Raw genomic sequence first — 19,633 nt, 5'->3', positions numbered from 1 at the left:
GTGTGAAGTACCTTGCATTTTATGTACTTACCTCAAATCTCAAATCTTGAATCTTGGGGTTCTAAAATAAATTAAGAAAATATATTTTTCTATATAAAAACTATTGGCCTGGAGTTAAGTCTTTGAGTATGTGTTCCTCATTTATTGCCTGTGTGTCTACAACAAATGCTTAACACTACCCTCTGATAAGCCTACTGCTCGACCACACTACAACAAAATAGAGCATTAGAATTATCAAATGTTGCCACTCTCATCCTCTAAGGGGAACCCTTGGACTCTGTGCACACTATCTCTCACTTTGAGATAGTATATAAAGAGCCAACTTCCTACAGAGCGGGATTAGAAGGAATGATGACTTACAGAAAAGAATAGCAACACTGTGCCTTTTCACAGAGCTTTCATTACTACAGCATCCAAAATCCCCAAAAGGTAAGAACTCAACTAGTGTTAAGACTTTATTACAATGATTTAGGTTACCTTCTGTTATTTTATTAGTTTTCTTAATAAAAACGTCTTCATTATGGAATTGATTTTTGTTAAGCATTTGAATCCATGGGGTGGAATAAAGTTACCTCGCCCAAAACTTACCATACCTTTTCCGATATGTTACTCTGTGCCCTGTCGAAACTGATGAAAACAGTGTGCAATTAACTGCCAGTGTTTCTGTGAGTCGTCATGAACTATTTCTTTAACTTCCCAAGCTATAATAGCTGCTAGTCATTTTTTTTTTTTTTTAATTATCAACTACGACTGTAGTTTAACTTAATATTGCTGCTTGCCATCTACATTCATTATCAAACTGATCAGTTTTCTCTCTAGCGCAGGGGATATTGAGTTTCTTCCACCACTCGACCTCTGTGAGGTGCAATAACCACTATTATTATGCATTACAAAAGATCAGAGATAACTTGGGTGCTTGACAGAGGAAGCAGTAATCCCAAAGATCGTATACAATGCATCGGCTCAAGATACTCTGCCTAGATAACAACGTATACTTAGTCTAGAGCACTGTTTCTCAACCTTTTGACTTCTGTGGACCCCCACTTAATCATTATTGGAACCCAAGGCCCCCCAATAAATTGCTATTGTAATTTGGGGACACCCACTGAGTCATTATTTGAAGCAGGGGATTCCTGACTAAGCATTTTCGATAATTGAACCGCGAAACAGTACACAAAAATACAAAAGCAATCATTTTCTAACAAATACACAAAATATTTAATCATCTGTTCAATTCACAGATATTACATTCTGTTTGATGCATTGCTTCCGCGAATCATAAAGGACACCAACTTAATTTTTAGCCTTCATTTCTTTACCTTTATAGAACATTTAAAAAGCTGGCACTTACATTTTGCTTTTTAAAATGTATATACCCTTTATTAATCTGTTAATATTATGTAATTTTCTAAATAGTCGTGGACCCTCTCTGCTTAGGCTTTGCGGACCCCCAGGTTTCCCCGACCACATTGGGAACCTCTGGTCTAGAGCCCAATTACCTTTAAAAAGCATGATGAAATTGAATGTTCGAATTAAACTCAGACACTGGTAAATAGTTTGGAAAGCATTCCAACTTAAAAAAAAAAAATTAAATCACTGTGCCACTAGAAACTGTGACCAACTATACGCAAATGAGTTTTTGTCCAACTCTATTAGAAGGAGATCCCCGTGAACTGCAGCGCCAAGTCACATCAGAACAGCAACAGAAGTACCTTTTTTGTCACGACCTTCTTACATGACTGATTGATGGTACCCTACCTGGCTAGCCAGACACCTAAGAATCGGTATCCAAAGCCTAGTCCATCCACCAAGCGAGATGAAAACAATTTGCGATAGAGTCCTACTTGTAGAGGGCTGCATGATTTCAAACGCCGTACCATTTCTATTCCACTTAAAACACTTTTTTCTTATCAATAATTTTATATTTATGGTAAATCCCTTTCAGATATTCAACAGATGGTATACCATTATCGGTCTAGGTGTACCAGCATTATAACTATGGAAACTGAAGTCTTTTATGACACTCGCATGTGTGCAACATATACAGGCAGAACCCCCTCGCCAAGCACCTATATGCGCCCTTGACAGTGTAGTGATTTAGATTTGGCTAGCATGATAAATCGTATTTGTGTGATTTTCCTGAGTTTTCAACCTTAAGAAATGTAGAAGAGTGGTGTGCGTGAATGATTTGGCTCTGGCAGAGTCCGCTATAATGGATGGCTGGTGCTCCTGAGGCTAGAGTGGTTTTCGTACACTGTTTAGAGAAAAGCGAACGATTATAATCTGACTTAAATTGCTGTATACATAAAATTTATGTTTATCATTAGCAACACTTCCTTTCTACTTCTAGAGGTTTGGCTGAAAAATGTAGGGATACTGGTCCGAGTTCAGTGATTGATAGGAGATATATTCTTCCTGTTATGTCCACAAGCCTACTACTCGCCCGCAGACCCTCAATGAGCTACAGTCAGAATGTTTAGTTATATATACATTTAGTGACAGTTGTTTAAAGGATATTGTCAATCTGATTCTGGTTTAGGAAGGAAGAGAAATAATTAATGACAAGTCTATGGAGAAAAGGTCTTGTTTTGCCAAGATAAAGTCTTCTATATTATGTTGGTGCGGAACACAAAACAGGATATTCAAGCGTAAAGTGCTTATTTTCTAGCGTTTGCCGATTTGTTAACCATTCATAGAGTATCTTTCTTCCCCTATAGCTGGGTCACCTGTGTTAGCTTGTAAATGAAAAGTTTTTCCCTAGGTATTTTTGACTCTGAATCCATCTTCGCCTTATTTAGTGCGCTACAGTTATTTCGACTGAGTTTAAGGATTTCAAAAAGGAATGGTAACATTCGGCTCTTTATAGCAAAGAGTAGTACATTGAATATAGCAGTGCCATAAACGAACTGAATTACGTGAAGCCTGATAAATGGGATGCCTTGTTACTCCTTTTGCCATCTAATAATAGAGCAGTTGCCAATCTGAATTATATATTTTTTTTAAATATGGTTTGCTTTGTTAATGACTGAAACAATGTCCATCTTCAAGAGGGAGGACAGGCGTTTGAATAATAAAATTGAACTACGTGCCAACTTTTGTTGGATGCCCTACACGCTGTTGAGCTCCTTTGATAAGGTGTGTGCATAAAAAATTTGATCTTAACATACTTCTCGTTTTAAGGAAGCAGTGTCTTTACATTTTCCACATGGCATTTGTTTTATCAAGAAGAACAGCAGCATGATTCAGTAAAAATGTAAACTGCATCCTAATTTTTCTGTTAAACCTGATTAATAACGTGTTTGGAACTGTCAGTTGATTCGGTTTGTACTTTTTGTTTAGGTACGAATGTGAGGAATCATTTACAACACTGAATGTAGATATAAGGAATCACCAAAACCTCCTTGACTCCCTCGAGCAATATGTCAAAGGAGACCTTTTGGAAGGTGCAAATGCATATCATTGTGAGAAGTGCAACAAAAAGGTAACATGTTCTAAAGAAAAAGTCAAATTAAAGTTTTCTTTGCAATATATTCAACTTTGGATGCCAGGAGAAAAACTGTGTGTGTGATCACACAAGAATGTCTGCTGCAGATGACTAAGCATATCCACTTAGCCCCTGATGTTGCTATGCTACTACCACTTCAGGCCACTTCTTCGGTCTTGCCTAAATCCTTCTATCAGTGGTGCAAAGTAAACTAGGTGACACAAACTCAACTGTAATCCCAAGAGGCAGGACGCTGAATTCAGGTGATGTTGTCCTTTCTTGTTTACCAGTTTCAGTGCCCTAATCATAACCTGAGTAGAGTGCCACCTTCCCTGCCCAATTCATAACCGTTTTAAAAAAAAATCGTTCCCTTCCCTAACCTATTGGAGACATTTGGAGTTTACACCGCCCTTCTGTTATTTCCAGTCTTTGTCAGGGTCACAAATCAACAGGTAGTACTTTCTCTAGGTATCCCCACTCAAACCATATCTCCCTCTTTATTTTTGGTTTTTGACTATTATTTTGTTACTCATGTTCAACATCTCAGAACTTTACTTCACAGCAATTCAATATCTTAACTGTCCCCTGTTTTACCTGCTTTTGTTTGTTTTTTGCTGATCCTGGTTACATTTTCGATTGTTTGTTCCTTTGCCCTACATATTTTCATTTAGTAATACTAGCTAGAAACATGTGAAAGAAAGATTAACCTCTCTTGCTCGTTATCTAATGCTTACCTTCATCTGTATTCCATTTTCTCTAAATTCTTAGGACCTGCTATTCACTTGGTGATTATCTCATTCTTGAACTAATCTCCATATGAAAGCCAGAGATGGTCATTTCAGGCAAATAGTTGTGATAATGACGACGTTTTTTCATGATACTGGGCATTGGAAAACTTGAATTTTACGTATGTTTATGTTTTATACAGTTTCATCTGTGTACAACCTTTGTTTAAGGATTTTCACTCGTAGCCCATGCTGAACGTGTGATTTAAAAAGTTCCAAAGTTGAAGAGAAAGCATGCTGTTTACAAATTATGATGCAGACATGCTTGTTGCTGTTCTATTAGAGTTTTGCATGAAAGCAGCATGGCACCCACTCATTCCTCAAAAGTCTTATAAAGGCACAACAGCAGTAGAAGTTGTTTGTCTCTGAATCACTTTGAGTTCCGTTTCTGAGTGTTAGAGATTGGAGAGCTCTCATTTATCTGGCAGTCACAGTCTATTTGCAGGGCTCCTCACCTCTTTTCCATTTTCCATTTTTTTATTTTAATTGAGCATATACGCCAGTGAATATTGTATGACATATGATGTAATTGTAAATCGTGGACCTAACCAAAAATATCGGACTTTTTTAATACGTTCTATGCTATGACATAGCCACCAAAATGTTTAAGAAACTTAAATGAAGCAGGCAGATAATTTACACGAGTGTTGATTATGTTATGACATAAATGCATGCTGTTTCTTATATACATACATATGATTGGCTACCATTTCATCTGCAGATTGATATACTTTTGAAATATTACGTTTGTACACTGAGGCTGTGGGAGAATTGTAGCATATTTTTGCAGATTCCAAGGCTCCACTTAAACAACCATTATGTTGCAACACACTTACCAAATTTGATTTAAAGACAGCGCTGCTTCGTCTTGACAGGGCTGTTCCTTTTTTCATGCCCAGATGCTTGGGCTACGGGATTACACTAGGAGCCAGGTCTAGCAGTTTTAACAGTACCACAATTTTTTCATTCTACTCAGCTTTTTTGTTTTTTTATTTTGGCTTCCTGTACTATTTAAAAGCCTTACGGCTGTAAAAATTCCAACAACCAGTGTGATGTCAAAGGCTGATGTTTACCCCACAATAAGTGTTTTTTTTTAAAATTATTTATCTTTGATGTTTAATCAATAATGCAAAGCTTTTGTTGGCATGAGCTGGAAAATATGGGATCGTAGCAAAGAGAATGAAATGGCAAGCTAGCTTTGTCCACTGAGAGCCATGGGCTTACCCCTACACTCAAGGGGTTAGGACTCCATGTGTGAACTTCAGCTCAGCTGTTGATGAAGAGGAATAGGAATAACGTCTTGAGGCCAACACTGTTTACACTTACACATTCCTATAGAAAAAAAGAGATATGGAAGAATGTTTCCAGAAATGAAGAGCAGTCAGATGTAAAAATATTTGGAAGTCACCCCTGCAACAGGATTGGGAGCCCTAAGGCAGGCAACGTTACAGTTGATGCAGGGTGTAGGAAAGTGCCCTCTTTCTTTGCATGGTTATCCCCATTTTCTGCCTGTTCTCAGTGTGTTTGACTGTGTTCACTGGGATCCTGCTAAACTGCACCCCAGTGATTATGCTCTCTCCTCTAAATTAGGTTGCTACGAAACCTTTTCTCCCCCACAATTGGCATACTGGTGCCCCATGTAAGCCCCTAATATATGGTACCTAGGGCTTTGGGTTTCCAGGTGATCCCTATGGGCTGCAGCAGTTATTCTGCCTCTCATAGGGAGCCCATGCAAATGGTTCTGCAGGCCTGCCATTACAGTCTGCCGGAACCGGGTGCACGCACCCGTTTTCACTACGAGTCACTGCACCAGCTCACTTTAAGTCACCCCTACAGTAGGCCCTCTCAGCCTAGAGGGCAAGGTGCAGGTACCTGTGTGTGAGGGCACCCCTGTACTAGCTGAGGTGCCCCCACGAACTCCAGCTCCATTTTCCTGGACTTTGTGAGTGCGGGGACGCCATTTTATATATGCATTGGACATAAGTCACTACCTATGTCCAGCTACATAATGGTAACTCCGAACCTGAGCATGTTTGGTGTTTCCTCCTGAGGGCACTAGGGCCCATTCCACCAGGGCGGAGTCTGCCACTTCAGCTAGAGGTGTGCTGGTTGCTGATATTTGTAAGCTAGCAACTTGGGCTTCCCTCCACACTTTTGCAGAGCATCATAGCTTAGACTCAGAAGTTAGGAGGATGGCCATTTTGCCCGTTCTGTTTTGCAGGACGTCTTGGTTTGACCAGTCGGGCACCCACCTCTGAGTGTGGGACTGCTTTGGGATTCTATTCATAAGGTGAGGAATCCACTGGTAGTTGTATCCATCAGAAGAACAAGTTACTTACCTTCGGTGATGCTTTTTCTGGTAGATACAGTAGCTACCTTTGGATTCCTCACAGCACAGTCTCACCCACCTCTCTGTTGCCTGTCTGGTCATATCAAGAGTACTATTAATGTTATAGATAGTATGTATATTTGTGTGTGTATATATATATATATATATATATATATATATATATAAACACTTCGTTTGGCGCTTCTCTCTCTGCACCTAATCGCCGATGGTGCTTGGACTTAGACGCACGCCACCTCGTCTTGTACTTGAAATACACTTCCTTAAATAAACATTAAGGCTCCAGCACTCCACGAAGGTTAGAAAGGTTTATTATAACCAAGCAGGAACGCGTTTCGGCGTGACCGCCTTCTTCTTGAAGAAGGCGGTCACGCCGAAACGCGTTCCTGCTTGGTTATAATAAACCTTTCTAACCTTCGTGGAGTGCTGGAGCCTTAATGTTTATTTAAGGAAGTGTATTTCATATATATATATATATATATATATATATATATATATGATTTTTACATATATATTTGTATAAAGAATTATTTTAATGTGTGTGTGTGTGTATATATATATATATATATATATAGTTGGCACATGTTGTGCTTGTGATGTCGGTATTCACCTGTTCGCCTCAAAGGCACAGTAAAAAATGGTAAAACTGACGTCGGCACGCTGGCGAGGACTCCTTATGGCTCTGATGACGTCAGACAGAGTCACGTGCGGGGCCTAGCAATTGAGACATCCTCGTCACCATGGAAAGTTAGGAAAAAAATTCTTCTGAATGCTGGCACATTGGCAGAATTCATAAGGTGAGGAATCCACAGGTAGCTACTGTATCCACCCCAAAAAGCGTTACCAAAGGTAAGTAACTTGTTCTTTTAAGAACAAATACTTTTCAGTTGCAAAAATTGACAGTGCAGTATTAGAGTTCTTCAGTGTTAACCTATGGAAGGAAAACACATTCAGCAAGCAAGCACTTTACAATGACTCACGGGACCAATCTTGTAGACTTAAGGTAAGTACTGGGCAAGGGTCAGGACCACACCAACAGGTCACTCCAGGCAGCACTGGGGCAGCTAGGTGCAGAGTTGCAGTATGCGTCTGGTGCCCAATGTATTTCAAAGGGGATTGGTCTCTGTGGATTTAGGCTGCAGGCTCCGGCTTGGGGGCGGTGGCAGCAGTCTGGGACAACCAAAACGTAAGTTGGAAAGTGTGCTGCTTAGGGATGTAGGTGCACCTTTGGTCCTCTTCTCCAAGGTTCAGGGGCAACGGTGTAGGGGTGTCCTTAGGCATCAGGTTTCCATGTCTAGGAGCACTTACGATGGGCTGGTCCTGTTGTTTGACGCTGCAGGTGTCGTCGGGGAATCCAGGAGGGGTGAAACCACAGTGGGCTTCAGCTCAGGGGAGTTGGGAGACATCATTGACACCAAGGGGTCCACTTCAACTCCAGCCTGTGACTGGTGCAGTGGGTTGTATTAGGTGTCAGGTTTCTCTCATCACAGAAGCTGCAAAAGCGAGGGCCTATGTGTAGTGGCAGAAGGTGACTTTAGAGAGCACAGAACAGGTCAAACCATGATGGACGCAGACTCTGGAAAGTTGGGGGACCTTGCTGGCACTGGAGGCCCACTACCACTCTGGTTGGTGACTGCAGGTGCAGTGGTGTTCTCCGGTGTCAGGTCTCTGTGTTTCCGGAGGCTGCAGAGTCCTTTCCTTGGAGTTGGTTGGAGAGCAGGTCTCCTGTTCCCAAGAGACTTGAGTCTTTTTTGAAGGCAGGTATTCCTCCCAGGTTTCTGGAGGTTCAACTGCAGAACGAGGCACCTTTTGGTGCAGAGTCTGTCGAAGAGTGCAGTCAAGCAGGCGGGGCTGGTTCCAGGTCAGCTGCTGCTTCTTCTCTTATATGGGTGCATCTCTTCTTTGTCCTTTTTTTCTTAGGTTGTCAGGATCTGAGTTCTTTGGTTCAGGGGTGCCACCTAAATACTCAATTTAGGAGCATTACAGGGAGCGCCAGGTGGCAGACAATAGGTTGCCCACCTTTAGGGTGACTACACTCTTTCTATGACCACTTCCGTTGAGAAGTGGGCATAACCCGGAGTCTAGTGGCCTAATTCCAACAAAACCAAGATGGAAGAATTTAAAAAGTGGTGTCCACCTTAGGGGTGGGACTAGCATGAAGTCGGCACACCTCCTAATATACGTAATTTTTTCGCCTGTCTAGCTTCCAAAAGTTGGGTCCCCTTGTATATTAGGTGTCTAAGTACAGGGGAGTGGCCCCTGAGAGCCTCCATACTGCTTCGAAGGGCACATTTGGTGTTCCCTTGCATAATCCGATTTTCACAAGTTCAGTAACCCCAGGTTCCGGCCCTGGCACGAAACTGCACAGATGCCAGGAGTGACCACCCCCTTGTCCAGCTAATTCCCTAGGGAGGTGCACAGACCTCTGTTAGGTGCCTTCTTGATTCTCCTATCTTGAATATAGGATGGGCAGAGGCCCCTAGTAGCTTCTGACTGGTTAGGCCAGATAGATGACGTCCCTGACCCCCTCTGATAGTTGGGTCACTTCAGAGAGTGACCAACCTCCCTTTTAGGATTACTTAAGGGCTCCCCCGAGGGTGGATCCTCAGATTCGTCAAGCAAGACTCTACAAAGAACTCTCTGCAAGACATCATCTGCTCCTGGCTTTTGGAACCGCTGCTGGTCTGCTTTGGAACTGAAACACGTGTGCTTCTGGTGGGAAGGCTCCCATTGCGACATTGTTTCTCCAGATCCTGCAAGAATTCTGCAACATCCAAGGCTGTGCATCCTCCAGGGTCACATGGACTCTGTTTGCACCTGGATGCACAAAGGAATCTCCCTTGGAGTAAAGGAGTCTCTCTCCGGCATCCGCAAGGGCCTCTAGACATTGACCGGCTAGTGGGGGTTTGCTGTCCCACGAACATCGAAAGGCTCTACATCACAGGTGGTGGGTCTGTGGCTTCTTCTGGGTCCTGCTTGTCATCTGCCCAACTTGGAAGTCTATGGGCCCCTGCTCCTGCCACTGGACTGGAACTCCTGTGCATCGATACTGTTGCTCATGCCAAGGCCTGTTGACTCTTTGTAGGAAGCCGGCTCTGTGTATACTATATCAAAATGAGCTATAGTGTGCACAGAGTCCAGGGGTTCCCCAGAGGCTTAACTGAGGCTAAAGTGGATAATACTAATGCTCTCTTTTGTGGTAGTGTGGTCAAGCAGTTAGGCTTGTCAGAGGGTAGTGCAAATTATTTGTTGTACACACAGAGACAATAGAAGAAGCACACACTCTATGACTTAACTCCAGACCAATGTTTTTTATATAGCAAAAATATATTTTCTTGATTTATTTGTTTAGAACCACAAGATTCAAGTTGCTGGTAAGTACTTCAATAGTTTGGTAATTCCCACATATATCATTAGCACTTTGTTTGAAATCGATAAATTACTCAGTTTTTGAAATATTGGCAATAATCTGTTTTAAAAGTTGACACTGCAATTTTCAGAAACAGTTCCTGGCTGGAAGAAAAGTTAGATCGATTTGCAGGTAAGTACAACACTTACAGTTCCAGTCACCGGGGGGTTAGGAAGTCCACGGCTCGTGGTTCACGCTAACCCCAAACACCCACCACCAACAACATGGGGCCGTCCAGGTGCAGAGGTCATTTGAGGCAAAATTAACATGAACTCCTATTGAGACTGGGGGCCCTCGGTTTCAGATCTGCAGGCAGGTAAGTAACCACATCTTCGGAGGGCAGACCTGGGGTTTAGAGGAGCACTGGGGGTGCCACAATTAAGTACCAAACATGCATCCTCAGCGGCGAGGGGCAGCCAGGTGCAAACGAGGCGTTGGGTTTCCAGTGATTCTCTATGAGGGGCCCAGGGGTCACTCAAAGGCTGCAGGTGAGATCCAGAGGGTGGACTCTGGTAAACCACAGGTTGGACAGGGAGCATGGCCACCTGCTGAACCTATCTGCCCTGGAGATCGGGTTCTCCAAGACCGGAGAGCTGCAGGTGCAGTGTGTCTTTAGGCATCTGATATCTTCATACGGAGCTTTCGCAGTCAAGGGGATCCTCGGGATTCCCTCTGCAGGTGTCGTCGTGGAGGGGTAGAGGTGTGAACCCAGGGTGGGCACTTGCTCAGAATTGCCTGGGGATCCTCTCTAGCTGGTTGTGCCACCTGGACGTGGGTGTCGGGTGTAGTGTGTTCAGGACTCCCGCATTAGGAGTGAGGCTGGAGTCCTTGGTTGTTGTTTCTTCTTGGATGGGGCTGCTGTCACAGTAGTTCTTGGTCCTTTTGAGTGCAGGGCAGACATCTGGAGCTTGGCAGAGGTCGCTGTTCTTGTGCAGGTTCTTTGAAGTAGGAGGCAGGCAGCGAGGGCTGGGTCCAAGTAAGTTGTTGTCTTCCTTCTTTGCTGCTGGAGTTTCAGCTATGCAGTCCTTCTTCTTGTCAGGTCGCCAGGAATCTGGTGAGCTTGGTTCAGGGAAGCCCTTAAATACAAGATTTAGGGGCATTTCAGAGGACATGCTTTCCCTGAGGGTGGCTACACCCTTCCTGTGCCCACTCCGTTGGGGCTACATTCCTAACCATATTGGTCCCTGTCCTCCAAACCAGGATGCAGGATTCTGCATGGAGGCGGCCATTTCAGCTCTGGACACCTTAGGGGTGGTCCCAGCTGCAGTAGTCACTCCTCCTTGTTTTTCCTAAGTTTTCCGTCGAACTTGCCGCCAAAAATGGGGTTTTGTCCGGGGGCAGGCATCTCCACTAGCTGGAGTGTCCTGGGGCACTGTAGCATGAGGCTTGAGCCTTTCAGGCTCACTGCCAGGTGTTACAAGCACCTCCACCCAGAGCAGTCTTTGTTTCTTGCCTTAGAGAGCACAAAGACCCTCACCTCACGGGGTCAGAAATGTGTCTGCTAGTGTCAGGCTGGCACAGATCAGTCAGTCCTACACTAGAGGATTGGGTAAAATACAGGGTGCATTTCTAAGATGCCCTCTGTGTGCTTTTTAGAATAAATCCAACACTGGCATCCGTTTGGGTTTGTGCTGGGAAGTTTGATACCAAACATCCCAGTATGCAGTGAAGCCGTTACGGAGCTGTGGAGTTCGTAAAGACAGACTCCCAGGCCATATACATAATATGGCTACAATGCATTTACACTGTCTAAGAATGGACTTAGACACTGTAGGGGCATATTGCTCATGCAACTGTGCCCTCAGCTGTGGTATAGTGCACCCTGCTTTAGGGCTGTAAGGCCTGCTACAGGGGTGACTTACCTATGCCACAGGCAGTATTTTGGAGGCATGGCACCCTGAGAGGGATGACATGTCGACATTGCCTTTTTCTCCCAACCAACACACACAATCTGCAATGGCAGTGTGTATGTGTTTGGTGAGGGGTCCCTTAGGGTGGTATAACATATGCCCTTAGGGACCCTCCCTGGTCACAGGTCCCTTGGTACCACTAGTACCTTTTATAAGGTACTTATCTGTGCACCAGACGTGTGCTAATTGTGGAGACAATGGTACATTTTTAGGGAAAGAATACTGGTGCTGCGGCCTGGTTAGCAGGATCCCAGTGCACACTGTCAAGTCAGCATCAATATCAGGAAAAAAGTGGGGAGAGTAACTGCAAAAAGGGCCCCGTTTCCTACAGTCTTCCTCCAGGAGATCTTTGGGCAACAAGAAGCCCTGGCCTTCAGAATTCTGCAACTCAAAGAACAACCCTTGTCCTGCAACTCCTGTGACGTGGGACTTCTGTTTTGTTGTGCTGCTGAGGCCTCCTTGTGGCTCCCTGTGTCCAATCTCAATGGGTCACTCGTGGGGGCTCCAATGACTTTAGCTGGTCTTCCTGTGTGCTGAAGGCCAGCTCTGATTCCCCCTCAAGGGTAGAGTCTCTTGAACCTTGCTGGGCCCCAAAACCTTGCAAATACATCTTCAGCTCCTACTTGCATTTGCCAGTGCTTGTTGGTGACCTGGCTGGTCACTGACCCTCTAGCAATCCACCCACTGTCGAGTGACCGCTCTTAGGCCACTCCTGGGATCTTCTGCAGCTCCTGGACCCCGCAGCTGAACTTGTTCCTCCACCGACCTGCAGGAACTTCACCTCTAGCAGGCTGGGCATTGCCACCTGGGCACCTCCAAGGGTGCTGGACTCTGTCCCCTCCATTGCAGGTCTTCCGCATCCAGAATCCGTCACTGGATTCCACCTACCAGGTCCACAGGTTGCAACAGCAGCTGGACAATTCAAGGATTCCACCAGCATCAGTGAGGGTCCCCTGTGGTAGGTACGCCTGTCTTCTGGGCATCGCCGGGTGGTGGCTCTCTCCAGCCTTCCTCTTGTCTGCTGGTTTCCTCAGGGTCCACTGGGAAGGGTCCTGAAACACACAAACTCCAACCACTACTTCACTGTGTTAGTTTGTGGGACGACTGGGTAGGTAACCACTCTGCACCTGGTTGTTGGGGACACTTGCTGTACTTACATCTGGGGTTCTCATCCTTCCCCAGCTCCTAGCTAGTTTACCCCACTTACCTTAGTTGGGTTCACTATTTCACATTCCACTTACTTAGTATATGGTTTGCCCTCCCACCCCCCCAATAGGGCTCAAATTTCTGCTTGTTATTTGGTGTGTGTACTGTTTGTGGATATCTCCAAAGGGAGATATACCAATACTAGTCTAGTAGTTAGTGCTGTTATAAAGAATCCTTTATCTTTGCAATATTTGCGTGATTCTTTCTTGCGAGTGAGTTACTGTCTGACTACTGTGGTATTGCCAGTGCTTTCATTCCTCCTGGATAAGCTTTAGCCGCTCGCTTGATCTACCCTTAGAGACCTTTAGCTATCTGAAAACCTAATCTGATAGAGACTTTAAACTGCAGATTGCTTACCTTTGAATTCCCTGGCGTCCGCTTCGAATCAGGAATTTTTTTGCTGAGCAGTACACTGCACGCGACGTCAGGGTGGCATCGTTTGGTTCCGCGTGGCTTCGTCAGCATTGTTGGAGCTATCTGTCATCACGGTGATCTATTTAGACGCCACCTCGGCGCGCATATGTCAGTTCTTTTCCTTCCGCGCCAGTTAAGCACAGATCTGGGATCGAGCTACCCTTTGCCTTTTTTGGCAAGCCTCTTTTCGACGTTTTGTCGAGGATTTTTGTTGTCGTTGTGAGGGATATGTCCTCTAGGAAGACGGGGTTCAAGCCATGGGATTCCTGCCATTGCACGATGGGTGACGGACCCCCATGAGGTATGTCTCTGGTGCCTCAACAGGGACCACGACGTGAAGTAGTGTTCCAACTGCCGGGCCATAGCCCTGAAAGCTTTGAGATAGTGGTTTCTAAAGCTCATGGTGGCCCGGCAGTCGACTTCGGTCGGCACGACTCCTCGAGGTCACGGTCCCGCTCAAGCAGGAGGTTGCAGAACCGCTCCAGGAGCCCCAAGTCCTCTTCCTCCCATTCGAGGTCCCCAGGACACTCGTGGAAGAGACACGAAAAGAAGTCGTCGTCCAAGCGGACTGTGACTCCGCTATGCCAGTCTGCCGAGGAGGCGTCTCAGGAACGTCAGCATTCCGTGCACAGTTCTGCTGAGCCATTGCCGGGGCCGACTCCGCTTCTACCCCCTCTTTCCGGGAGCCGGAGTGACCCCTGCTCAACTAAAGGAATTTTACAAGCTTATGTGCCTTGTTTTTGAGCAGGCTGCCCCCTCGGGTGGGTCTTTGGGTCCCGCAGGGTCAGCAGGGGGCCCCATCAGATTCGCCGCCGTTGGGGATCCCAGGATACGATAGCGGATCCAGACTGGCAATGGGTTCTCACAATCGGCCTCCTCTGGCGCCGGGGCTGACGTCGATGCTCCCTCCACCACCAGCGCCTACTGGTGGTGGTAGCCCCACCCTCATTTCTGATGATCTGGAGCCGGAACAAAGCCGTACGATTCCGGTTAAGACTTAGACGACACCGATTAGACAAAGATCAGTGCCTGAGGCTTTTTTTGAACAGCCAGGCACAGGTGAGGAGTGGGAGGGGTGTGAGGACCCTTTAAAATACAGATTGGAGCATGAACAGGACTGGTGTGAGCGTCTAGGGGAAACCAGTGGACTGGATACTTCTCCAGATGCTGTCATGCTCTCACCTCCTGCTGTGGCTACGGAGGAGGGGGGCATCTTATGCCATGGTAGTCTTGGACCTGGAATTGCCCCGGTGCCAGTCAGGACTAATCTCCTGACTAAGGTGCTTCAGCCAGGGCTGCTACATCCGAGTCAATGTTACCCTTCCATGAAGCCCTCACAGATTTCCTTCAGAGAATGTTGTCCAAACCCAGCACAAGGGCTCCTGTGAGTAGGTCAATCGGGGGCCGCCATCGACCAGCTCCAAGCGACCCTAGTTTCCTCACCCACACCCCACCCCACCCCAGAGAGCTTGGTGGTCCAAACCTCCACTTCCCTTGGTGCCTTCCCTTCTGTTACTCCGGATAGGGAATCCAAGAGGCTGGACCAACTTGGGAAGAAGATGTTTTCGTCCTCCAGCCTGGCATTGAGGTTGGGAAACACCTCTTGCCTATTGGGCTGTTTTTCCCACACTTTATGGAATACGGTGGCACAAGTGCTGTCCCGGAGGGCGTACAAGACACTCTCACCCACGCTGTCAAGGATGGGAGAGATGCAGCCAAGTTTTCCATCAGGTGTAGCTTGGACACAACTGACTCACTGGGCAGGGCGATTTCTTCAGCAGTGGCCCTCTGACGCCACGCCTGGCTGCGTACCACTGGCTTTTCGGGGGCTGTCCAGTCGAACTTGATAGACATGCCTTTCGATGGCAGTGAAAAGGCAGGCTCTGCACTTGAGAGATTCAAGGATTCTCGAGCTACGGCCAGATCCTTGGGTCTCTGTGCCTGTTTGCCAGCAGTGTGTCTATCGCCCCTTTTGAGGCTTCGGGAGGGGCCTGGTACCACGCCAACAACAGGTTAGCCACCGGCATCACACCATCCAGTGCGAGGTCGTGGTACTTTCAGACCCAGAGGGTCTTGCCAGAGGTCGGCCATCACCCAGCCCCCCTCTTCCGCAACGCCCAAGCCCGGCTAGTATGGTTCTGCAAGACCATGTCTGTCAAGTTGGAGGGAGATTTCAATTTCATCTCCCTCACTGGCAATCCATAACATGGGACAAATGGGTTTTGCAGATCATACAGAAGGACTATTACCTCCCCTTCCAGTCTTTCCCTCCCTCTATCCCTACGGTAAAAGAAGGGCTGGTGGTGGATCATTTAATCTTAAACCATGAGGAAGTTACGTCACCCTTGGCCAAGGGAGCCATTAAAAGGGTCTCGATATCAGAAGTAGCCAGTGGTTGTTATTCCCGCTACTTTTTGATTCCCAAAAAGAACAAGGGTCTATGCCCTATTTTGGATTTAAGGGACGTCAATCGCTTCCTCAAGAAGGAGAAATTCAAGTTCCCTCTTGCTCAGGTTTTGTCTGACCTAGACCAAGGAGACTGGATGGTAGCATTGGACTTGCAGGATGCGTATTTTTACGTCCCCATTCTGCCCGCCCACAGGCGTTACTTGCGGTTCAAGGTGGGCCACGAGCACTTTCAGTTTACCGTGCTCCCCTTCGGTCTCACCAGTGTCCCTTGGGTGTTCACCAAACTGATGGTGGTGGTGATAGCTCATCTGCCCAGGCTAGGGATTTCAGTCTTCCCCCTACCATCGACGACTGGCTGTTGAAGTTTCGAATGCTCGAGGCTCTCGTCACCCACCTTCAGGCTATGCCGGACCTCCTGCATTCGCTGGGGTTCACCATAAATGTGCCAAAGTCACGCCTGACTCCCTCTCAGAAGCTCACTTTCATCAGAGCTGTTCTGGACACAGTGCAGTTCGGGCCTGCAAAATACCTGCAGTGGTGGTTAGTGAACTGTGATTGGGTTAAAGGCAGACTCCTCTCCCTTCCCCAACCAGATCTCACAGTAGTGACAGATGTGTCACTTCTGGGATGTGGCGGCCATCTGGGAGAGGCGGAAATCAGGGGTCTCTGGTCTCCGGCGGAGTCCGGGCTCCATATCAACTCATTGGAGCTCTGGGCGATCCAGCTGGCATTGAAAGCAATTCTTCCTGTTGTGAAAGGGAAGTTAGGGCAGGTGTTAATAGACAACACCACTGCAATGTGGTACTGGAACAAGCAGGGTGGTGTGGGGTCTTGGACCCTTTGTCAAGAGGCTCTGCATCTCTGAACTCGGTTGGTTCTCTGAACGGCAAGGCGGACGAACTCAGCCGTCGATACCTCGCGGATCACGAGTGGTGTCTCCATCTGGGGGTGGCACAAGGACTCATTCATCAGTGGAGAGAGCCTTGGTTAGAGCTGTTCGCCTCCCCAGAAAACGCGCAATGTCAGCAGTATTGCACGTTGGAGTTTACAAGACGGCAATTGCTCAGCTATGCTTTTCGCCGCAAGTGCAGTTCAGGCCTCCTATACGCATTTCCGCCCATACCACATCTGCGCGGAGTTCTCAAGAATGACTGGGCCCAAGTCATCTTAGTGGCTTCGGATTGGGCACAGACAGTCTAGTATTCTGGGCTACTCAAAATGAGCATCTATCCTCCGATCAGGTTGCCCATTCGAGAGGATCTTCTGTCGCAGCAACAGAGGAGGGTTCTCCACCTAAACCTGTCAACTCTGTGCCTTCATGCGTGGAGATTGTATGGCAGCAGTTGATGGCTTTTGACCTTTCTCACCAAGTCTGTAAAGTTATTTTGGCAGTCAGGTGAACCTCCAATGAAACGGTATACGCCTGCCGTTGGAAACACTTTGTATATTATTGTACAGAAAGATCTATTGACCCTCTTTGTGCTTCCCTTTCTGACATTCTTCTTTTCATTCTGTCTCTAGCCCAGCAGGGTTCTTTCTTTGAGACTCTAAAAGGCTATCTTTCTGCCTTATCGACATTTCTTTGGCTGTCTGACCAGCCTTCCTTGTTCAAGTCTCCCATTGTAAATAGATTCCTCAAAGTGCTTGTACATATGTTTCCCCCTTTGTTCTTTATTATGCCTCAGTGAGACTTAAATCTTGTCCTGACATTTCTCATGTGTGCTCCCTTCAAGCCTTTACACAACTGTCCCCTCTGGCTGTTCACCATCAAGACAGCCTTCTTAGTGGCAATAACATCTGCCAGGAGGGTGAGTGAGAAGCAAGCCCTGTCATCAAGGCCGCCGTATCACACTATCCATCCAGATGAAGTGGTTCTCAGGACTCGTACCTCTTTCCTCCCCAAGGTGGTGACCCCACTCCATCTGAGTCAGAACATCACCCTGCCCACCTTCTTTGCTCCGCTGCATCCCTCTAAGGAAGAGGAACGCCTCCATCGACTGGACCCAAAAAGAGCGTTGTTGTTCTACCTTGACCGCACAAAAGAGTTACTGGTGGATGACCAACTCTTTGTGGGGAACGTTGGAGCAAAGAAGGGTCGGGCAGTGCAGAAGCAAACCATTTCGCGCTGGGTAGTTCTCTGCATTAAGATATGCTACGCATTGGCCAGGAAGCAGCCTGCTGAGGCTTGGAGGATCATTCTACTAGGGGCAAAGCTGCTACCACTGCGCTAGGTCGAGACGTACCAGTCCTAGAGATCTGTCAGGCGGCAACGTGGGTGTCCTTGCACACGTTTGCGAAACATTACTGCCTAGACAGTCTGGTAGAAAAGGATGGGTACTTTGCCCGTTCAGTCCTGCAGGACTTTCTAGTGTAAAGAGTGGTATTCGCAGCCCACTGCCAGGAGGTTATGGCATGGATATCTATTTAAAGGTAAGGAATCTGCAGCTAGAAGTCTCTACCAGATGAACAAGTTACTTAACTTTGGTAACACATTATCTGGTAGAGACTAGCTGGCTGAAGATTTCTTAAACCCACCCATGCCTCCCCACTCTACGGATATGACTAGTAGGGTTAGAGTTTATCCCTTCTCAGGGCCCTAGTTTTGCACAGACAAATGTTGGTTCTATCCATGACTCTGCACTTCTGGCGTGGAAGTTTTGTGGATTAAAGAACTGATGTATGCGCGCCGAGCTGGTATGTATAGATGACTGTGATGTCATAGATGGCTCCAACAACGCTGACAAAGCCACACGGACCCGGATGACGACGCAGAACCAAATGGCACCGCCCGACAGCGCACAAAGGCAATTGTTCTACAAAAAGATTCCGGATTCGAAGCTAACGCCAGGGAATTCAAAGATAAGGAATCCACAGCTAGGTAGAGTCGCTACCAGATAATGCATTACCGAAGGACCAGTCAGTTACCAGACTAGTTGCTTGTAGGTTTTCAGGGGGCACCTCTGAGGTGCCCTCTGGGTGCATGCATTGGTAAATCCTTCATTACCATCAGTGTGGTTTTTCCAATACCAGATGTTTAATACCAAAAATCCCTATCTTCAGTGGAGCAATCATGCAGCTGGGGAATTGTAGTGACCAGTGGCCAGCACTTGTATTTAAAATGGCTGGTTACTTGCTATGTCGGAGAATCGACAGACATAGCAGGGAAATATCTGCTCTGCAGATATGCCCTCTAGTGTAATATATTGCACCCTGCCTTAGGGCTCTAAGTCCTGCTAGAGGGGTAACTTACATATATTACATGCAGTGTTAGGGGTCATGGCACACAGGCTGTGTCGTGTTTTTAATTTTGGGAGCCCCTTGTCATACAGCCTGCAATTGCAGTGTGCATAAGGTTGGTGCTGGGTTCCTCAGAGTGGCACAAGATATGCTGCAACTCTGAGGGGCCCTTTTCAGTACCCATGCCCTAGGTACCAGGGGCACCATTTACTAGATACGTAGAGGTGGCTAAAGGGCCTGGTCACTTGGGGATTAAGTGTCATGGGGTTTTGTTTTAGGGGGAAAAACACTGGCAGCCCGGGCAGCCTTCTTCCATTATGTGTAGCTGCACAGGTACCCCATTAAGCAGGAGTTCCTTTTCAATACCCTAATGTCCACACATACGGATATCCAGTTCCTCTTCATGCTCCCTGGCATGCTTTGTCACACAGA

The 19,633-nt window shown here is 46.6% G+C and overlaps 1 protein-coding gene across 4 annotated transcripts in view; it reads left to right on the top strand.

Moving 5' to 3' along the window:
• The window catches only part of USP9X (ubiquitin specific peptidase 9 X-linked), a 1,493,361-nt gene that overhangs the window by 1,235,582 nt on the left and 238,146 nt on the right, over positions 1-19,633 (top strand). For all 4 annotated transcript variants that reach the window (XM_069204214.1, XM_069204212.1, XM_069204215.1 and 1 more), the window contains exon 34: positions 3,340-3,481. In XM_069204214.1, the coding sequence (XP_069060315.1) occupies positions 3,340-3,481 (142 nt within the window). The remainder of the gene's footprint in view (positions 1-3,339; positions 3,482-19,633) is intronic.

The sequence above is a fragment of the Pleurodeles waltl genome, chromosome 8, assembly GCF_031143425.1.
Source record: "Pleurodeles waltl isolate 20211129_DDA chromosome 8, aPleWal1.hap1.20221129, whole genome shotgun sequence".
NCBI classification, from domain to species: domain Eukaryota; kingdom Metazoa; phylum Chordata; class Amphibia; order Caudata; family Salamandridae; genus Pleurodeles; species Pleurodeles waltl.
Note: the sequence above shows the minus strand (reverse complement) of the source record. Positions and strands in the feature narration are given on the sequence as shown.